General features: G+C 41.3%; 1 protein-coding gene across 1 annotated transcript; it reads left to right on the forward strand.

Moving 5' to 3' along the window:
* The first annotated feature begins 1744 nt into the window (after positions 1-1744).
* LOC115970183 lies at positions 1745-2713 on the forward strand. The gene is made up of 2 exons (XM_031089845.1): positions 1745-2247; positions 2347-2713. The coding sequence occupies exons 1-2, from the start codon at positions 1745-1747 to the stop codon at positions 2711-2713; spliced, it is 870 nt and encodes a 289-aa protein (XP_030945705.1).
* The last annotated feature ends 11962 nt before the right edge of the window (positions 2714-14675 follow it).

The raw sequence follows: 14675 nt of genomic DNA on the forward strand, positions 1-14675 counted from the left end.
AGTATTTTGTGAATTAGGTGATAACTTAAATAATTTTTTGAGTTAGAAAAATACTAAATATAGCAATAGTAGTAGAGAAAAGAAAAGTAGAAAACAATCTTTATTGGCCTACTCTATAGAGTAAACAGCGGAGATAAGGGATGCACTCTTCAAAAATAGGCCCCCTATGTCTTACATGTGAGGTCATTGCCGCGATTAGGGGGTGTGGGAAAGACTTTAGTGAAGAGTAATTATAAACTGCGGTCAAACCATTTGATTTATCATAAAGTAATTAATTAAGGAAGCAATCCATCCAAACCTAAATAATACGCAAGGCTTCATCTTTATGGTACACACCATCTACTGCCTTGAGTCAAAAAAGAGAAAAAAAGAAAAAGTACACACCCTATAATTGTTGTTGATTTAGTATCTTGCCCCCTCAAATAATAAGTATCACATTAATTGTAATTTGAAATTACCTAATAATTATTACTTTTTAGTGAAGATTAAAAAGCCCCCAAACGATTTGATATATTATGAAAAGCTATCCTTTTGTCTCATTTAGTAGTCTAGATGGAGGATATTCTACCAGACATTTCATCTGTACTATAGGTTGATTTGAACAGTTTCCCTTAATAATATGACGCAATGTCTTTCTTCTAAAAAAAAATTATGAAGAAGTAATTGATTAAGAAAGAAATCCATACAACCTACGTCATGAGTTGGGCTTTAACTCTATGGTAGACATCCTATATTTTTTGTAGGGATAAGGGCCTAAAATTATATATTGGGTCTTGGGCCTTGGCCAAGGACATTAGTTGGTCCGAAGACGAATAAACAGTAGTTTGATTGTTAAGCTCAGAGTCCTTTTAGTAGGTTGGAAAGGGAAAAGTTGGGGAAGGTGGTCTAAAGAGGATTATCTCCTCGGATAAACAAAGCGCAGATCAAATGTATATCTTATTGTTCAAAGTGACATTCCAAGAAATTTTACTAATAAGGACGTGCATTATGAACATACAGGAGGGATGGAAGTTCAAAAATATCTAATAGAAAGCTGCTACCACCGCATTGAATGCTTTGTAACTAACTCTCTGGCTGCATTAATGAGGAAGTGATCTCTAAACAGTATTTTTCAGCCTTACAGCTATCTCCAAAAACTTCAGAAGGGTGTTGATAGGACAAGGATCAACATTAACAATCTACTATCCACGTGTAGGGTAAAAATGAGAAGAAAGAGGTAGTATAAATGAGAGGAGGGGATCGGAAAATTGAGAGAGGAAAGGTTTGTAGCAATCAAATTGTATCTGTAAACATTTTCAATTGGTATATACAAGAATTGACCTCCTCGGATTGTGTCAATGACGAATCTACTTTAATTAATCTAGTATACTTCTGTTTAATTGTCTTTTAAATCCATTCTAACTGTTATCCTATTCGTAATAACCTAGTTTTCCAACCCACTATCTACAAATTCATTGTATTGAGCTTATTGGGCTTGGATCCATTATATCTTAGGCTGGGGATCCAAAAACGGTCCTTAGAATTAGCGCTATCTGTGGGAAGCACTCATGGAATAGTGAGTGTAACGGTTAATCATGGTGGGATCAGGTCCACACCAGGGAGAATCCAAGGGGTCCCAACGTCAAGATGATTTCCTCAATCTTGAGCGTAGAAGGGACTGGAAAGGAAGTGTACATACCGTCCATACTGGTGAAAGTTAGTCTCAACGTGGAGTCATGTCTCTCACGCAAAAAATACCAAGGACATGCAATTAGAGATTGATCATTTAAAGAGGAAGTTGCACCACGAACGGCGAAGACAAACTCCCTCCCATTCTAACTTCTCTTCTGACAATGAGGAGGACGGTAGTTATAGACGTAGATCAAGGACTCCTCCTAGTGAGTCTTTTTCGTATGAAGAGGAATACCACCATGAGCACAAAGACAGGAACAAGTCTTCCAAAGGCGTAGGAAATGACGCGATGAGCAGAGCACCTAACCAAATTTCCAAATCACCTTTCACGCACAGAATCGAGGGAGGGAAACTTCCTTGGCAGTTCAACCAACCAACATTCACCGTCTACAATGGTAGAATAGACCCTATGGAGTATGTGAGTCATTTCAACCAAAGAATGATTGTTCACTTGAGGAATGAGACACTGATGTGCAAGGTGTTCCCATCTAACTTAGGGCCTGTGGCAATGAGGTGGTTTGATGGCTTGGGGGCGGGTTTTGTTGATTCTTTTAAGGAACTTACCCAAGCTTTCAGGTCTCGTTTTATTTCGTGCAATAGGGTTCCTCGGCCCTTAGATTCTCTATTTTCCATGTCCATGTGAGAGGGTGAGACCTTGAAAATGTATTCGGACAGATATTGGGAGATGTTCAATGAGATAGATGGTGACTTTGACAACGTAGCCATCAGGACTTTCAAGGTCGGTCTACCTGCCGAGCATGGATTGAGGAAGTCTTTGATTAGAAAACCTGTTACTAGTGTATGCCAGCTCATGGATCGGATTGATAAGTATAAAAGGGTCGAGAAGGACCAACAGCAAGGTAAGGGAAAGGGTAAGGTTATCCCTCAAGAGAAGAGGGATTTTAGGTCGGACCGATACGACAATAACAGACCCCGAAAGGATTTTGCTGAACAATCTGGATCTACAGTTCCTCAGGCAGTTAACACTGTGTTCCAAGAACTAGTGCATCAAGTCTTGGAAAAGATCAAGAACGAGTCATAATTCAAATAGCCAAAAAAAATGGGAAGAAACCCCTTGAGGTGCAATTAGAGCCTTCATTGTCAATACCATCAAGAGCGGGAGCATACCACTAAGGACTGTAGAACTCTGTGGAACCATCTGGAGCAACTAGTTAGGAAAGGAAGGTTACAATAATTTTTGTATCGACCCAACGGGCAAAGAGACTAATCAAGGTCAGGGGCTCAAGAGAACACTTCTTCAAGGCCCTCATTAGGCACCATTAATGTCATCTTTGCTGCGCTTGGGAGGACTGGTTCTCATCCTTCCAGGGTAATGCTTGTAGCTCGGCTAACAGCCGAGAGCTCCAATTCTGAGTCAAAGAGAGCTAGAATAGAGATTCGACCGACGCTGAGTTTTTTGGACGAGGATAAGATGGGAACCATCTAGCCACACGATGATGCTTTGGTGGTCACCCTCAAAATAGGAGAGTATGACATAAAGAGGGTGATGGTAGACCAAGGTAGTGGTGCAGAGATTATGTACCCTAACTAGTACCGAGGGCTGAACTTAAAGCCCAAGGACCTGACAGCCTATGATTCACCTTTGGTGAGTTTTTATGGGAATGTTGTCATCCCAAAAGGTCAGATTAGGTTGCCTGTGCAGGCAGGTTCAGATTTGGTTGAAGTGAATTTCATTGTGATGGATGCGTACTCTCCCTACACAGCCATTGTGGCCAGGCCCTGGCTTCATGCCTTGGGGGCCGTTTCAGCAACTCTACATTTGAAAGTGAAGTATCCATCAGGGGACCAGATTAAGGAGCTTGTGGGGAGTTAATCCATGGCTAGGTAGTGCCTCATCACTACAAGTATGCATCAGCCTACAGCTGAGTCCTCGACCTTTACTGAGGGGGGCTCATAGCAATCAAGAATTCTAGCCATATCTACGGATGTGGTGTTGGGAGAAGCAAAGTGTGAGAGGTTGGAGGAAATTGCTATAGACGGCGATCCGAAGAAGTTTTTTCAAGTCGGAGCTCAATTGCCTTCTCAGGAGAAGGAAGAGCTGTTAGCATTTCTTAGGAGGAATATCGATGTGTTCGCCTAGAATGCCTACGAGGCTCTTGGGGTAGATCCTGACTTCATTTACCATCATTTGACTGTCAACCCAACTGTCCTCCCTAGAAAGCAACCACCTCGGCACTTATCTAAAGAGCTCTCCGATGTTGTTAAGGAAGAGGTGAACAAGTTTAAGCGAGCTGGGGCTATCAAAGAAGTATTCTACCCTGAATGGCTGGCCAACACTGTGGTTGTGAAGAAGAAAAATGGAAAGTGGCGGGAATGTGTGCACTTCACAGATCTGAACAAGGTATGCCCAAAAGACCCTTTCCTTATGTCTCGGATAGACCAGCTAGTGAATGCCACTGTAGGTCATCCGATGATGAGCTTTTTGGATGCTTTTCAAAGATACCACCAGATATTTTTGGCTTTGGACGATCAGGAGAGAACAGCTTCTGTCACTCCTATTGGGAATTACCATTACAAGGTGATGCCCTTTGGCTTAAAAAATGCAGGGGCTATCTACCAGAGGATGATAACCAAGATGTTTGAGCCACAGCTGGGGAAGAGCATTGTGATTTATATAGACAACATGGTGTTCAAGAGTAAGTTGGAATTTGAATACATCAACGACCTCGGGAATATCTTTAAGATCTTGAGGAGGCATAAGCTGTGGCTCAATTTATCTAAGTGTTCGTTTGGGGTAAGGTTAGTTAAATTCTTGGGGTACATGGTTACACATCGTGGAATCAAAGTCAACCCTGATCAGATTAAAGCAATTAACAATTTACAACCACCTTGAAATCCCAAAGAGGCCCAGAAGCTAACAGAGATGACTGCCGCTCTAAACCGATTCATCTCTCAGTCAACAAACAGGTGTAAACCTTTCTTCCAGTTGTTGAAAAAATAGAAGGGATTTGAATGGACCAAAGAGTGTGTTTTAGCCTTCCAACAGTTGAAGGAGTATCTATCTCGGCCACCCATTATGTCCAAACCCGAGGTAGATGAAGTTTTGTTTGCCTACATCGCAGTGGCTTCCCATGCGGTAAGCTTGGTGCTGGTACGGGTTGATAGTGGTGTGTAGAGGCTAGTTTATTATGTGAGCAAGTCACTACACGAGGCTGAGGTCCGTTACCTACCACTGGAGAAAGCCATTTTGGCAATAGTGCATGCCACATGTAAGCTCCCCCACTATTTCCAATCATACACGATTGTTATTCTGACCCAGCTCCCATTTAGATCTCTACTTCGAAGTGCTAATTACACTGGGAGGATTGCCAAGTGGGGTACAATCCTAAAGGCCTTTGATATCAAGTACATGCCTCGCACCTCTATCAAGGGTCAAGTCCTCGTCGATCTGGTAGTTGAGTTTACCGAAACCCCATTAGAAGAGAGAGTGGAGAAGTAGAACATGGATGAAAAATCAGTTGGTTCAATCTCCTTACAAGAACCTTCGTCCTGGAAGGTATACGTTGATAGTGCAGCGAACCATAGAGGATCTGGAGTGGGGTTAGTTTTGATATCTCCTAAGAGGATAACAATTGAGAAATCCTTAAGATTGGGCTTCTTGACCATAAATAATGAAGCTAAGTATAAAACTCTACTGGTAGGGATGACTATGGTTCAGAAAATGGGTGGAAAAGCAGTGGAAATGTTCTCTGATTCAAGGCTGGTTGTGGGCCAAGTTCAAGGAGAGTTGGAAGATAGAGATCTCAGAATGCAGGAATATTTGAACCAGGTTAGACACTTACAGTCTAGATTTGAGTATTTTAATTTGTCGCAAATCCCTAGAAGTAGAAATACACATACTGATTCTCTTACCACGCTGGCAATCTCCTCGACACAAAGTTTACCACGGGTGATCATTGTGGAAGATCTATGTAAACCTACTAAGGAAGGAGGAAATGGGGTTCATATTCATCAAATAAGGGTAGGTCCTAGCTAGGTGGACTCTATTGTGCTATTCCTTAAGGAATATTTCTTGCCTAAGAGTAAGTTTGAGGCCGACAAGGTTCGGAGGAAGGCACCTCGGTTTTGGATGTTCGAGGACCAAAAGCTGTACAAGGGATCTTTTTCTAGCCCATATCTGCTATGCATACACCCTGAGACAGTTGAGCTACTCTTAAAAGAATTACATGAAGGGATTTGTGAAAACCATACAGGAGGCAGATCTTTGTCTCACAGGGCCCTCACTCAAGGCTATTGGTGGCCAAATATGTAGAGGGAAGTGCAAGAGTATGTGAAGAAGTGCGACCAATGCCAAAGATTTACACCCAACATTCATCAACCAGAAGGAGTTCTTAATCCTCTGTCTAGCCCTTGGCCTTTCACTCAATGGGGCTTGGACATTATAGGTCATTTCCCTAAGGTAGCAGGGAATAAGAGGTATTTGTTGGTCGGCACAGATTAATTCACCAAATGGGTTAAAGCTGAACCGTTGGCAAATATCAGGGATGTGGATGCCAAGAGATTTGTTTAGAAAGATATTGTCACTCAGTTTGGAATCCCTCATACTCTCATCTCAGACAAAGGTCTTCAGTTTAATAGTAAGGCCATCAAGAGGTATTGTTATGACCTGGGCATAACGAATAGATATTCCACCCCGACATATCCACAGGGGAATGGACAAGTTGAAGCTGTCAATAAGGTCACAGTGAGTGGACTTAAAAAGAGGTTGGAGGACGCAAAGGGAAAATAGGCAGAAAAGTTGCCACACATTCTTTGGACATACCGGACTACACCTCGTAGGTCCACTGGGGAGACCCCCTTTTCAATGACTTATGGAGCCAAGACTATTATCCCTCTAGAGACTAGATTCCCAACATTGAGAACGAGTTCTTTCACTCCAAGCAACAATAACGAACTACTAGAAAAAAGCCTAGACTTAATTGAAGAGTGAAGAGAAAATATCATAGTCCAATTAGCCTATTATCAACACAATCTCAAGCAAGGATATGATGCCAACGTGAAGTTAAAGCCACTGGCGCTTGGAGACTTGATGTTAAGAAAGGTTTTGGGTACTGCAAAGAACCTAGCATGGGGAAAATTGAGACCTAATTGGGAAGGACCATATTGCATTACATTAGTGGCAGGAATATGTGCATATTTTCTGGAAGATCTAGATGAAAATACTGTACTTCATTCCTGGAATGTAAATAACCTGAGAATGTATTATTATTATTAATGAAAGCAGTTTTTACCATATTTCTGGTTTATCATATTATATATCATCCGTTTTACTACTTGTTAAATATTAAACAGAACCCTAGTCATGCTTGACTTCCCGGACCATATACTTTGGGTAAATTAATACTTAATGACATCTTTCTAAGTGTTAAACAAAACCTTAGTCATGCCTGGCTCCTCCGACCACATGCTTTGGGTAAATTGGCACTCTATGACATCTTTCTAAGTGTTAAACAGAACCTTTATCATACCTGGCTCCTTGGACCACATGCTTTAGGTAAATTAATACTTAATGACTCCTTTCTAAGTGTTAAATAGAACCTTAGTCATGTCTGGCTCCTCAGACCACATGCTTTGGGTAAATTGACACTTTATGACATATTTCCAAGTGTTAAACAGAACCTTAGTCATGTCTGGCTTCTCAAACCACATGCTTTAGGTAAATTAATATTTAATGACTCATTTTTAAGTGTTAAACAGAATCTTAGTCATGCCTGACTCCTCAGACCACGTGCTTTGGGTAAATTGACACTCTATGGCATCTTTCCAAGTGTTGGACGTAACCTTGGGTATGTCTGACTCCTCAGACCACACGCCTTGGGTGAATCAACACAACCTATTTATTTTCCTAACTGTCAAAACAGATCCCAGGTTATACCCAACCCCTCAAACCAATGGCTTTAAGTAAGTTCATGTTCTTGGATATTTATATAAGTGTTGAGCAGAAGAAGGGTTGTCTGTCCTGTTTATTTTTTACAAGATATATTATTCATCTCCATAAAATTCAGCCTTCCTTACAAAAGGCCTAACCCTCAGTAGAAGTATGTGATAATTCTCTTTATTGCTGGCACTTGTTTAATTTATTTGAATTAGCAATAATGCACTACTATTAGCTTTTGTTAAAGTATGAGTAATAACAATCTACTATTGTTAGCAATCTTATCAGTCCCAAGTCCTATTAAGGGACAGAACAGTAACAACACCAATAAGAGAATAAAGGTTACAAGGAAAAAGAAAGATTCATGAAACAAAAGGTAAAGTCTTTTCATTGATCAAAAGGAGAGTATATTAAAAATAGTGGTGAAATACCACAACACAAAAAATATATGTACAAAAAGATGAAAAAGAAAATACTTTAACTATGCCTTTGCTTGATGAGGGTCCTCCTTGAGATCAGTTGCCTTAAATTGGGTATCTCCAGCCTTGGACTTAGACTTTGCATCCTTAGCCTTGGAGACCACATCCCTAATCGTGAGAGCATCCTCAGAGTGATTGGCCTTCATCGGTGGCTAGACCTCCTTACCCAACCCTTGTTGAGACTTCAACATCAGGAGAAGAGGTTTGGATGGTGGAGAGCTGCTAAAGAGGAGGGAAACGATCAGTAGTAGGAGGAGGGAGCGTCGCTAGAACTTCTTGGATGTCCTCCGAGAAGAAAATGTTCACAGCCCTCCTCAGCTCGGAGTCAGCAGGGACTTCTGCCCAGTTGAGCGCTTCTGCCCATGTCTTGATGCAGTAGTCCCTACATACTCCTGCCACCTCTTCTGCCAACCGAGTCTCCATTTCCTACATCCCACGTTCATAGGATGCAATCTCCGCGGCCTCAGAAGCTTCCTTAGCCACCCGAGCTGCATCCTTCACTTTCTACAACTCAACCTTAAGATCTAGGACCAGCTGTCTTTGGGTGGCCAACTCTATCTTAGTCATGTGAAGCTGCTTGCATTGGTCCTCGGCCTGGATCTCCGCGCTCTTCAAACCAGGCTCAGCACTTCTTCTCGCCCTCTCCTCGGCAATCAACTTGGTGGCCATCTCCGTTTGCTCTTGCTTGAAGGCTCCTAGGGACTTCTCAGTCTTAGCGTGGGAATAGGCCTCAACCCTAGCCTCATTACGAGCATCCCAGACCCACTCCTTAACCACAAAAACTTGCTGAGTAACCTGCATAATAAAAAAAAAAAAAAAAAAACGAAGGAATCTATATATATATATATATATATGAGAGAGAGAGAGAGAGAGAGAGAGAGAGAGAGAGAGAGAGAGAGAGAGAGAGAGAGAGAGGAAGAATGAAAGCGCAGCTTAGCATTTAATTCAAAGATTTGTTGGTTAACTTACCATGGCAAGGTCCCTCTTTAGGGACAGAAAGAGGTCTGGCTGCCTCATGCGTCTAAGAGCTTCCATATCTTTTAGGAGGAGAAAAGGCTACTCTAGGGCTTCAATAACGTAGGCTGAATGCCCTCTCTAGAATTCCTAAACTAAAGCGTCCCATGGGATGGCAGCGCCATCGAACTCTAACCGAGGAGCCCAAGTGCGTTGTTGTCGGCGCACCTTGGCCCCAACGGGGTCCTCCCTGCTATCCACAAAGGAGGCCTATTTATCTTTAACAGTTTTCTGCTACTTAGCCTCCTTTTGAGGGACCACCTCACCCTTCTCCAATTTCTGCTCCTTCCTCTTCTTCTTCAAATTGGGGAGAGGGATCAGGCTTAGTGAGGTTGTGGGAGGAGGAGGGGGAGGGGGGAGATTGTCGGCAACCTGAGACTTAAGAACCTCCCTGGAGGATGACCCCTTGTTCCTCCCAGCAACAAGATCTTTTAGGCCTCTCCTTAGGTTCAAGGCCATGTCTTCCTCTTCCTCGAAGCTGCTGTCCGGACGAGCTACTACAAGGACTAGGGTACGAACACTTGAGAGTTTGTCAAATTCGTCCTCAGCGTCCGATATGGGAATGACTTACGCTCCCTAGTCCTTCTTCTCTTCTTCGAGGTGAAACTGATCTATCTTCTCCTTGAGTGATAGGCGTAAAGAGGTAGTTTCCTCCCTAGGAACTGCTGCTTCAGGGAGAGTAGGGACAAGAGGAATCCCAGTAAGCACGACGTCCTCTCGGGCTAGAAATTTAGGAATAGAGACGTCTATTCTGTGAAGTCTAGGGTTGCCTACCCTGATCGCGTGACCCACTTCCTGGAAAATGTTCGAGATGGGCTGGAAGTCCAAAATAAGGTGCCTCGCCTTCAGCTGCCTATCTCATTTACAAACACCTCGAATTTGAGGACTTTGTTGAGGTCGTTGATGTTGACTAAGTTGAGGCGGGGCGCTACGTGCCTTTTATCTGCAAAAACAGCTGAGAAGTAGATAATAGTCAGATTACTAAAACCCATTATCGAAGGGGAAAAAAAAAAGAGATAGTAAGACTAAAAGATCTAAATTTCATGCTAATCGACCCAACTCTAGGGTATCCCACCTGGTTTTCCCTCCCGAGTTAGGCAACGAAGACCATTATGCCATTCCCTAAAGGTGATCATGTAGTCGTCTTCATGCCCTTGTTAGACTTGGGGTGGCATGATACCAGCCTAACAATGGTGGACCGAGACTTAAGGTAATATCCCGCGTCGACAAGTGAGTGGCACTCATACATGTGAACGATATCGTGCCATGTGAGTCCCAGGCCCATCTGCTTATTGAGAGCATCTACGCTGCCTAAGACCCTAAATAGGTTAGGAGTGCATTGTTGGGGGCACAACCTGTGGTTGATTAGATAGTCTCGGGTCACCCTATTCCTGGGAAGTGTCATTCCTCCTTCTATGAAAACGATCATAGGAATGACAACTTCCCCTTCTTCTCTATCAAAGTCTATCTAGTCTGGGGGATAATACCGTAAGGCTACTCCCTGAGGAATGTGGTACTTGGCCCTGAAACCCTCTATACCAGTAGAAGTGTCAACAAGGTGCTTAAATCTACCTATTGGGTTAAGCTAAAAGAAAAAGAATGTAGTTTTCAAGGAAAGAAAATAAAGGATGGAAAGTCGAGGAGACCGGCCAAGAAGAAAACAACCTAGAAAAGAGGAAACTTACGAGAATGAGTACGTTAGTTGCTTCTGGTACATCTTAAAGGTTTGAATTTTTCAGAGAAAAAGACTTGGAGATTTTAGAAATTTGGGAAGCTTTTGAAGGCTTGAGAGTTATGGATTTCTTGAGAGCTCGAAGATTTGTAAGACGAAGAAAAATGATTTCCCCAAGTGCCTTATATAGAAGGCGGAATTGAGTGAGAGTTATCCCGCTCAAATTCCAAGGGGAAATGCCAACTGTAGGATTTATCTCTCACTATTGGATACGAGGAACAGAGCGCTGCCTAGAGCATTAAATGAGATATTGCGGGCTCCAAAGCGTTAGGAGCAGTTACAGCGCACATAAAGCAATGTTTTCATACGTGTAAATCAAAGAAGTAAATGGTCTTAACTCTTAAAAATCAAAATCCCACTTTTACTCCTTGGATAAGAGGGAAAAAACTAAGGTTTTGAGGGGCTATTGTAGGGATAAGGGTCCAAAATTATATATTGGGCATTGGGCCTTGGCCGAGGACGTTGGTTTGTTTGAGGATGAATAAATAGTAGTTTGGGTGTTAAGCTCAGAGTCCTTTTAGTATGTTGCAAATGAAAAAGTTGGGAAGGTGGTCCGAGGAGGATTATCTCCTCAAATAAACAAAGTGCAGATCAAATGTATATTCTATTGTTCAAAGAGACCTTCCAAGAAATTCCACTGATAGGGACGTGCATTATAAATGTACAGAAGGGATGGAAGCTCAGAAATATCTAATAGAAAGTTGTTACCACCGCATTGAATGCTTTGTAGCTAATTCTCTGGCCGCATTAATGAGAAAATGATCTCTGAATAGTGTTTTTCAGCCTTACAGCTAGGGGTGTCCACAGGTCGGGCCGGGTCGGGTTTGTGCCTGACCCGAAACCGACCCGAATTTTTCTGGTGGGTAAAAATCGAAACCGAAACCAACCCGTTTTAATGGTCGGGTCATCCAGTTCGGGTCCGTCGGGTTTCAGGTTGGTGTCGGTTCGGTTTCAGGTTTCGCCGCCAGTTCCGATATTTCGCTGTCGGTGCCGATATTTCGTCGGATCGGTCTAGATCTGGCCGATATTTGGCTGGATTTGTCGAATCTGGAGTAGATCTCACCGAATCTCGCCGGATCTGGTGGATTTCAAGTAGATTTTCGTCGGAAAATAAAAAATATCGCCGGATCTGGTGGATTTCAAGTAGCTATTTGTCGGAAAGCCTTTCAATCTCACCGGATTTTGTTGATTTTATGGTCGAGTCGGGTGGCTCAGGTTTTTGGGGAGGAAACCCGCTGGCCGACCCAAAGGGATCGGGTTCTGTGGGTGGCGACCCGTCGCCGACCGTCGGATTGGTCGGTTCGGGTGGTGGCGGTTCGGGTTCGGGCGGGTCCGACGGGTTGGGTGGGTGGACGGGTTCTGTGGACACCCCTACTTACAGCTATCTCCAAAGATTTCAAAAGGGTGCTGATTGGACAAGGATCAACATTAACAATCTACTGTCCACATGTAGGGTAAAGATGAGAAGAAAGAGGTAGTATAAATGAGAGGAGGGGATCGGAAAATTGAGAGAGGAAAGTTCTATAGCAATCAAACTGTATCTGTAAACATTTTCAATTGGTATATACAAGAACTGACCTCCTCGGATTGTGTTAAGGATGAATCTACTTTAATTAATCCAGTATACTTCTGTTTAATTGTCTTTTAAATCCATTCTAACCATTATCCCATTCGTTATAACTTAGTTTTCCAACCCACTCTTTACAAATTCATTGTATTGGGATTATTGGGCCTGGATCCATTTATATCTTGGGCTGGGGATCCAAAAATGATCCTTACACTTTTTACTCCCTCCCACACAATAACTTTATTATCAAATTTGTTTTCTGTTTTTAAGAAAAAGAAATTTGTTATATTTTTAAATATAATAATAATGGTAATGTACTTCAATTAATATTCATCTTTTAATTTTATAACACTAACACCACATAATTTTCTTTTTTATTTGGGGGGGGGGGGATAATGGAGAGAAAAAAAAGATGAAATTAATAATTACAGTCTTATGTTTGATTTTGTAGAGAAAGTGTTGGAAAGAGCAAAGAGAATATATATATATATATATATATATATATATATTTTTTTTTTTTAAATTCAATAGATTTTGTTTTAAATTTTATTATTGATTGACATTTTGGAGAAATTGAGAGTTGAGAGTTGAGTCGAACATTTCATATATTATTTTGTCTCCTTTAAATTTTTTTTATTTTTATTTTTTTTTTATCATTTTTTGGAAGGCAAAATTGGGTGCAGCTAATATCTTTTTGAATTTCAAGCATAAAGTTACTCCTATCATAAATCTAGGGTAATTCAAATTCTATAACTTAATAGTTTCAAACAGTTTAATAAGAGTTTGAATATCCTTTTTTAACTATTATAAGTCCTTATTTAGAACATAGAACGATGACAAAGTGATGATTTGAATTTTTATTCTCCTTATAAAGGAGATGATATCATTAAGATACAAGACTCTTGATGATATTAAACTTAGTGCATGTTTCATTTTTGCAAATATTTTTTATTATTAATAACTTCATTCATGCTTGCTTATTAATTCTTAATATGATGAAAACTTTTCTTTATATAAGGATATAAGCTAGATAGAAGCAACATGTCCTTTAATTTCATTCTTTCAGAAGTGGTGTCTTTTTTTATGTAGAGTTTTTGGATCGATTGTAGTTTAAATTTTGCTTTTTTCATACCATAAAATCATTCAATGCATTATGTGTATTAAGTCATTTTTTCACGTAACATGAGATTTTTCTTAAAGTACATGAAACTTACTTTTATGTGAGAAGAGTATAGTAGTATACAAAGTAATTTCTTTTATGAACTCCCAAACAAATTATAGTTTATACCACCTTATTTGCATTTCCATTTTTTAGGAATTTTCTGACCATCGAAATATTTCTCATAGTTTTATCAAAATTTAGAAACATTATATTTTTAAGCTTATTGTAAGGACACGATTCCTGCGCGGCCCAGTGACATTTTTGGGTTCACGCGGGAGAGATCCCTCACAATACGATTTGTAGAGAGTGGGCTTGAAAAGCTTGGACTTGGTCACGGGGCGATGGTCCGGTCTGGATTTCAGAAGGGTCCCTGTGGAAAATGGACTGGGCCTAAACGTTTAAAGCCCCGCCATGCTGCCACTTCTGAGAATGGGCTCCTCGGACTTGATCCGAGGACCCTTGTGATCCTTTCCGGCTGTCCAACGGAGGACCTTCTCCGTTCTGTGCATGGATCGTTCCGGCGATCTTATTCATGAAGTCTTTCTTTTTCCTCTTTTCCCTTACTAGATTCACTTACTTCTCCTTTTATACTAGCGTGCATTCGATGTCCTTCGTCCACGTGTAGGGTCAGTCTTTACAAATACTGACATTGGTCCCATCAGTCTAATCCCGGAATTGTTGGGGATGACTTGATAAAGCTGCAGAGTACGGTTCTGTCAGGCATTGGGCCTTATCAGAAGGGTATTTAGGGTAATCGCCCCAAGGTATTTTGGATTTCCTTACGAATTTATCCCTTTATTCTGGGCGGATTATGGGCCTGCCGAGGACTAGACTGTCCTCGGCTGCCTCCCAAAATTGGTCTGTGCTCTGCGTCATGGAGCTTGGGCCACAGTTCTCCTCGGATTGGGCCCTCGGACTCTCTAAGGGCAAATGGGCCTGGTCCACGAATTGTTGGGCCCCACACTTATCATTTAGGATGTAAGTATATAAGTGTAAGATATTAAATCCTATTATTAATAAATTAAAGTTTGAAATTTGAAAAGGTAAGTAAAATCAAACCCTCAACCTCAATCCATACTAATTGTAAATCCTAAACACGACACCCATTTAAATGGATGAGATTTTCTTCTTAAAAAAAAAAAAAGAAGAGATTT

Source organism: Quercus lobata, chromosome 12 (assembly GCF_001633185.2).
Source record: "Quercus lobata isolate SW786 chromosome 12, ValleyOak3.0 Primary Assembly, whole genome shotgun sequence".
Classification (NCBI taxonomy): domain Eukaryota; kingdom Viridiplantae; phylum Streptophyta; class Magnoliopsida; order Fagales; family Fagaceae; genus Quercus; species Quercus lobata.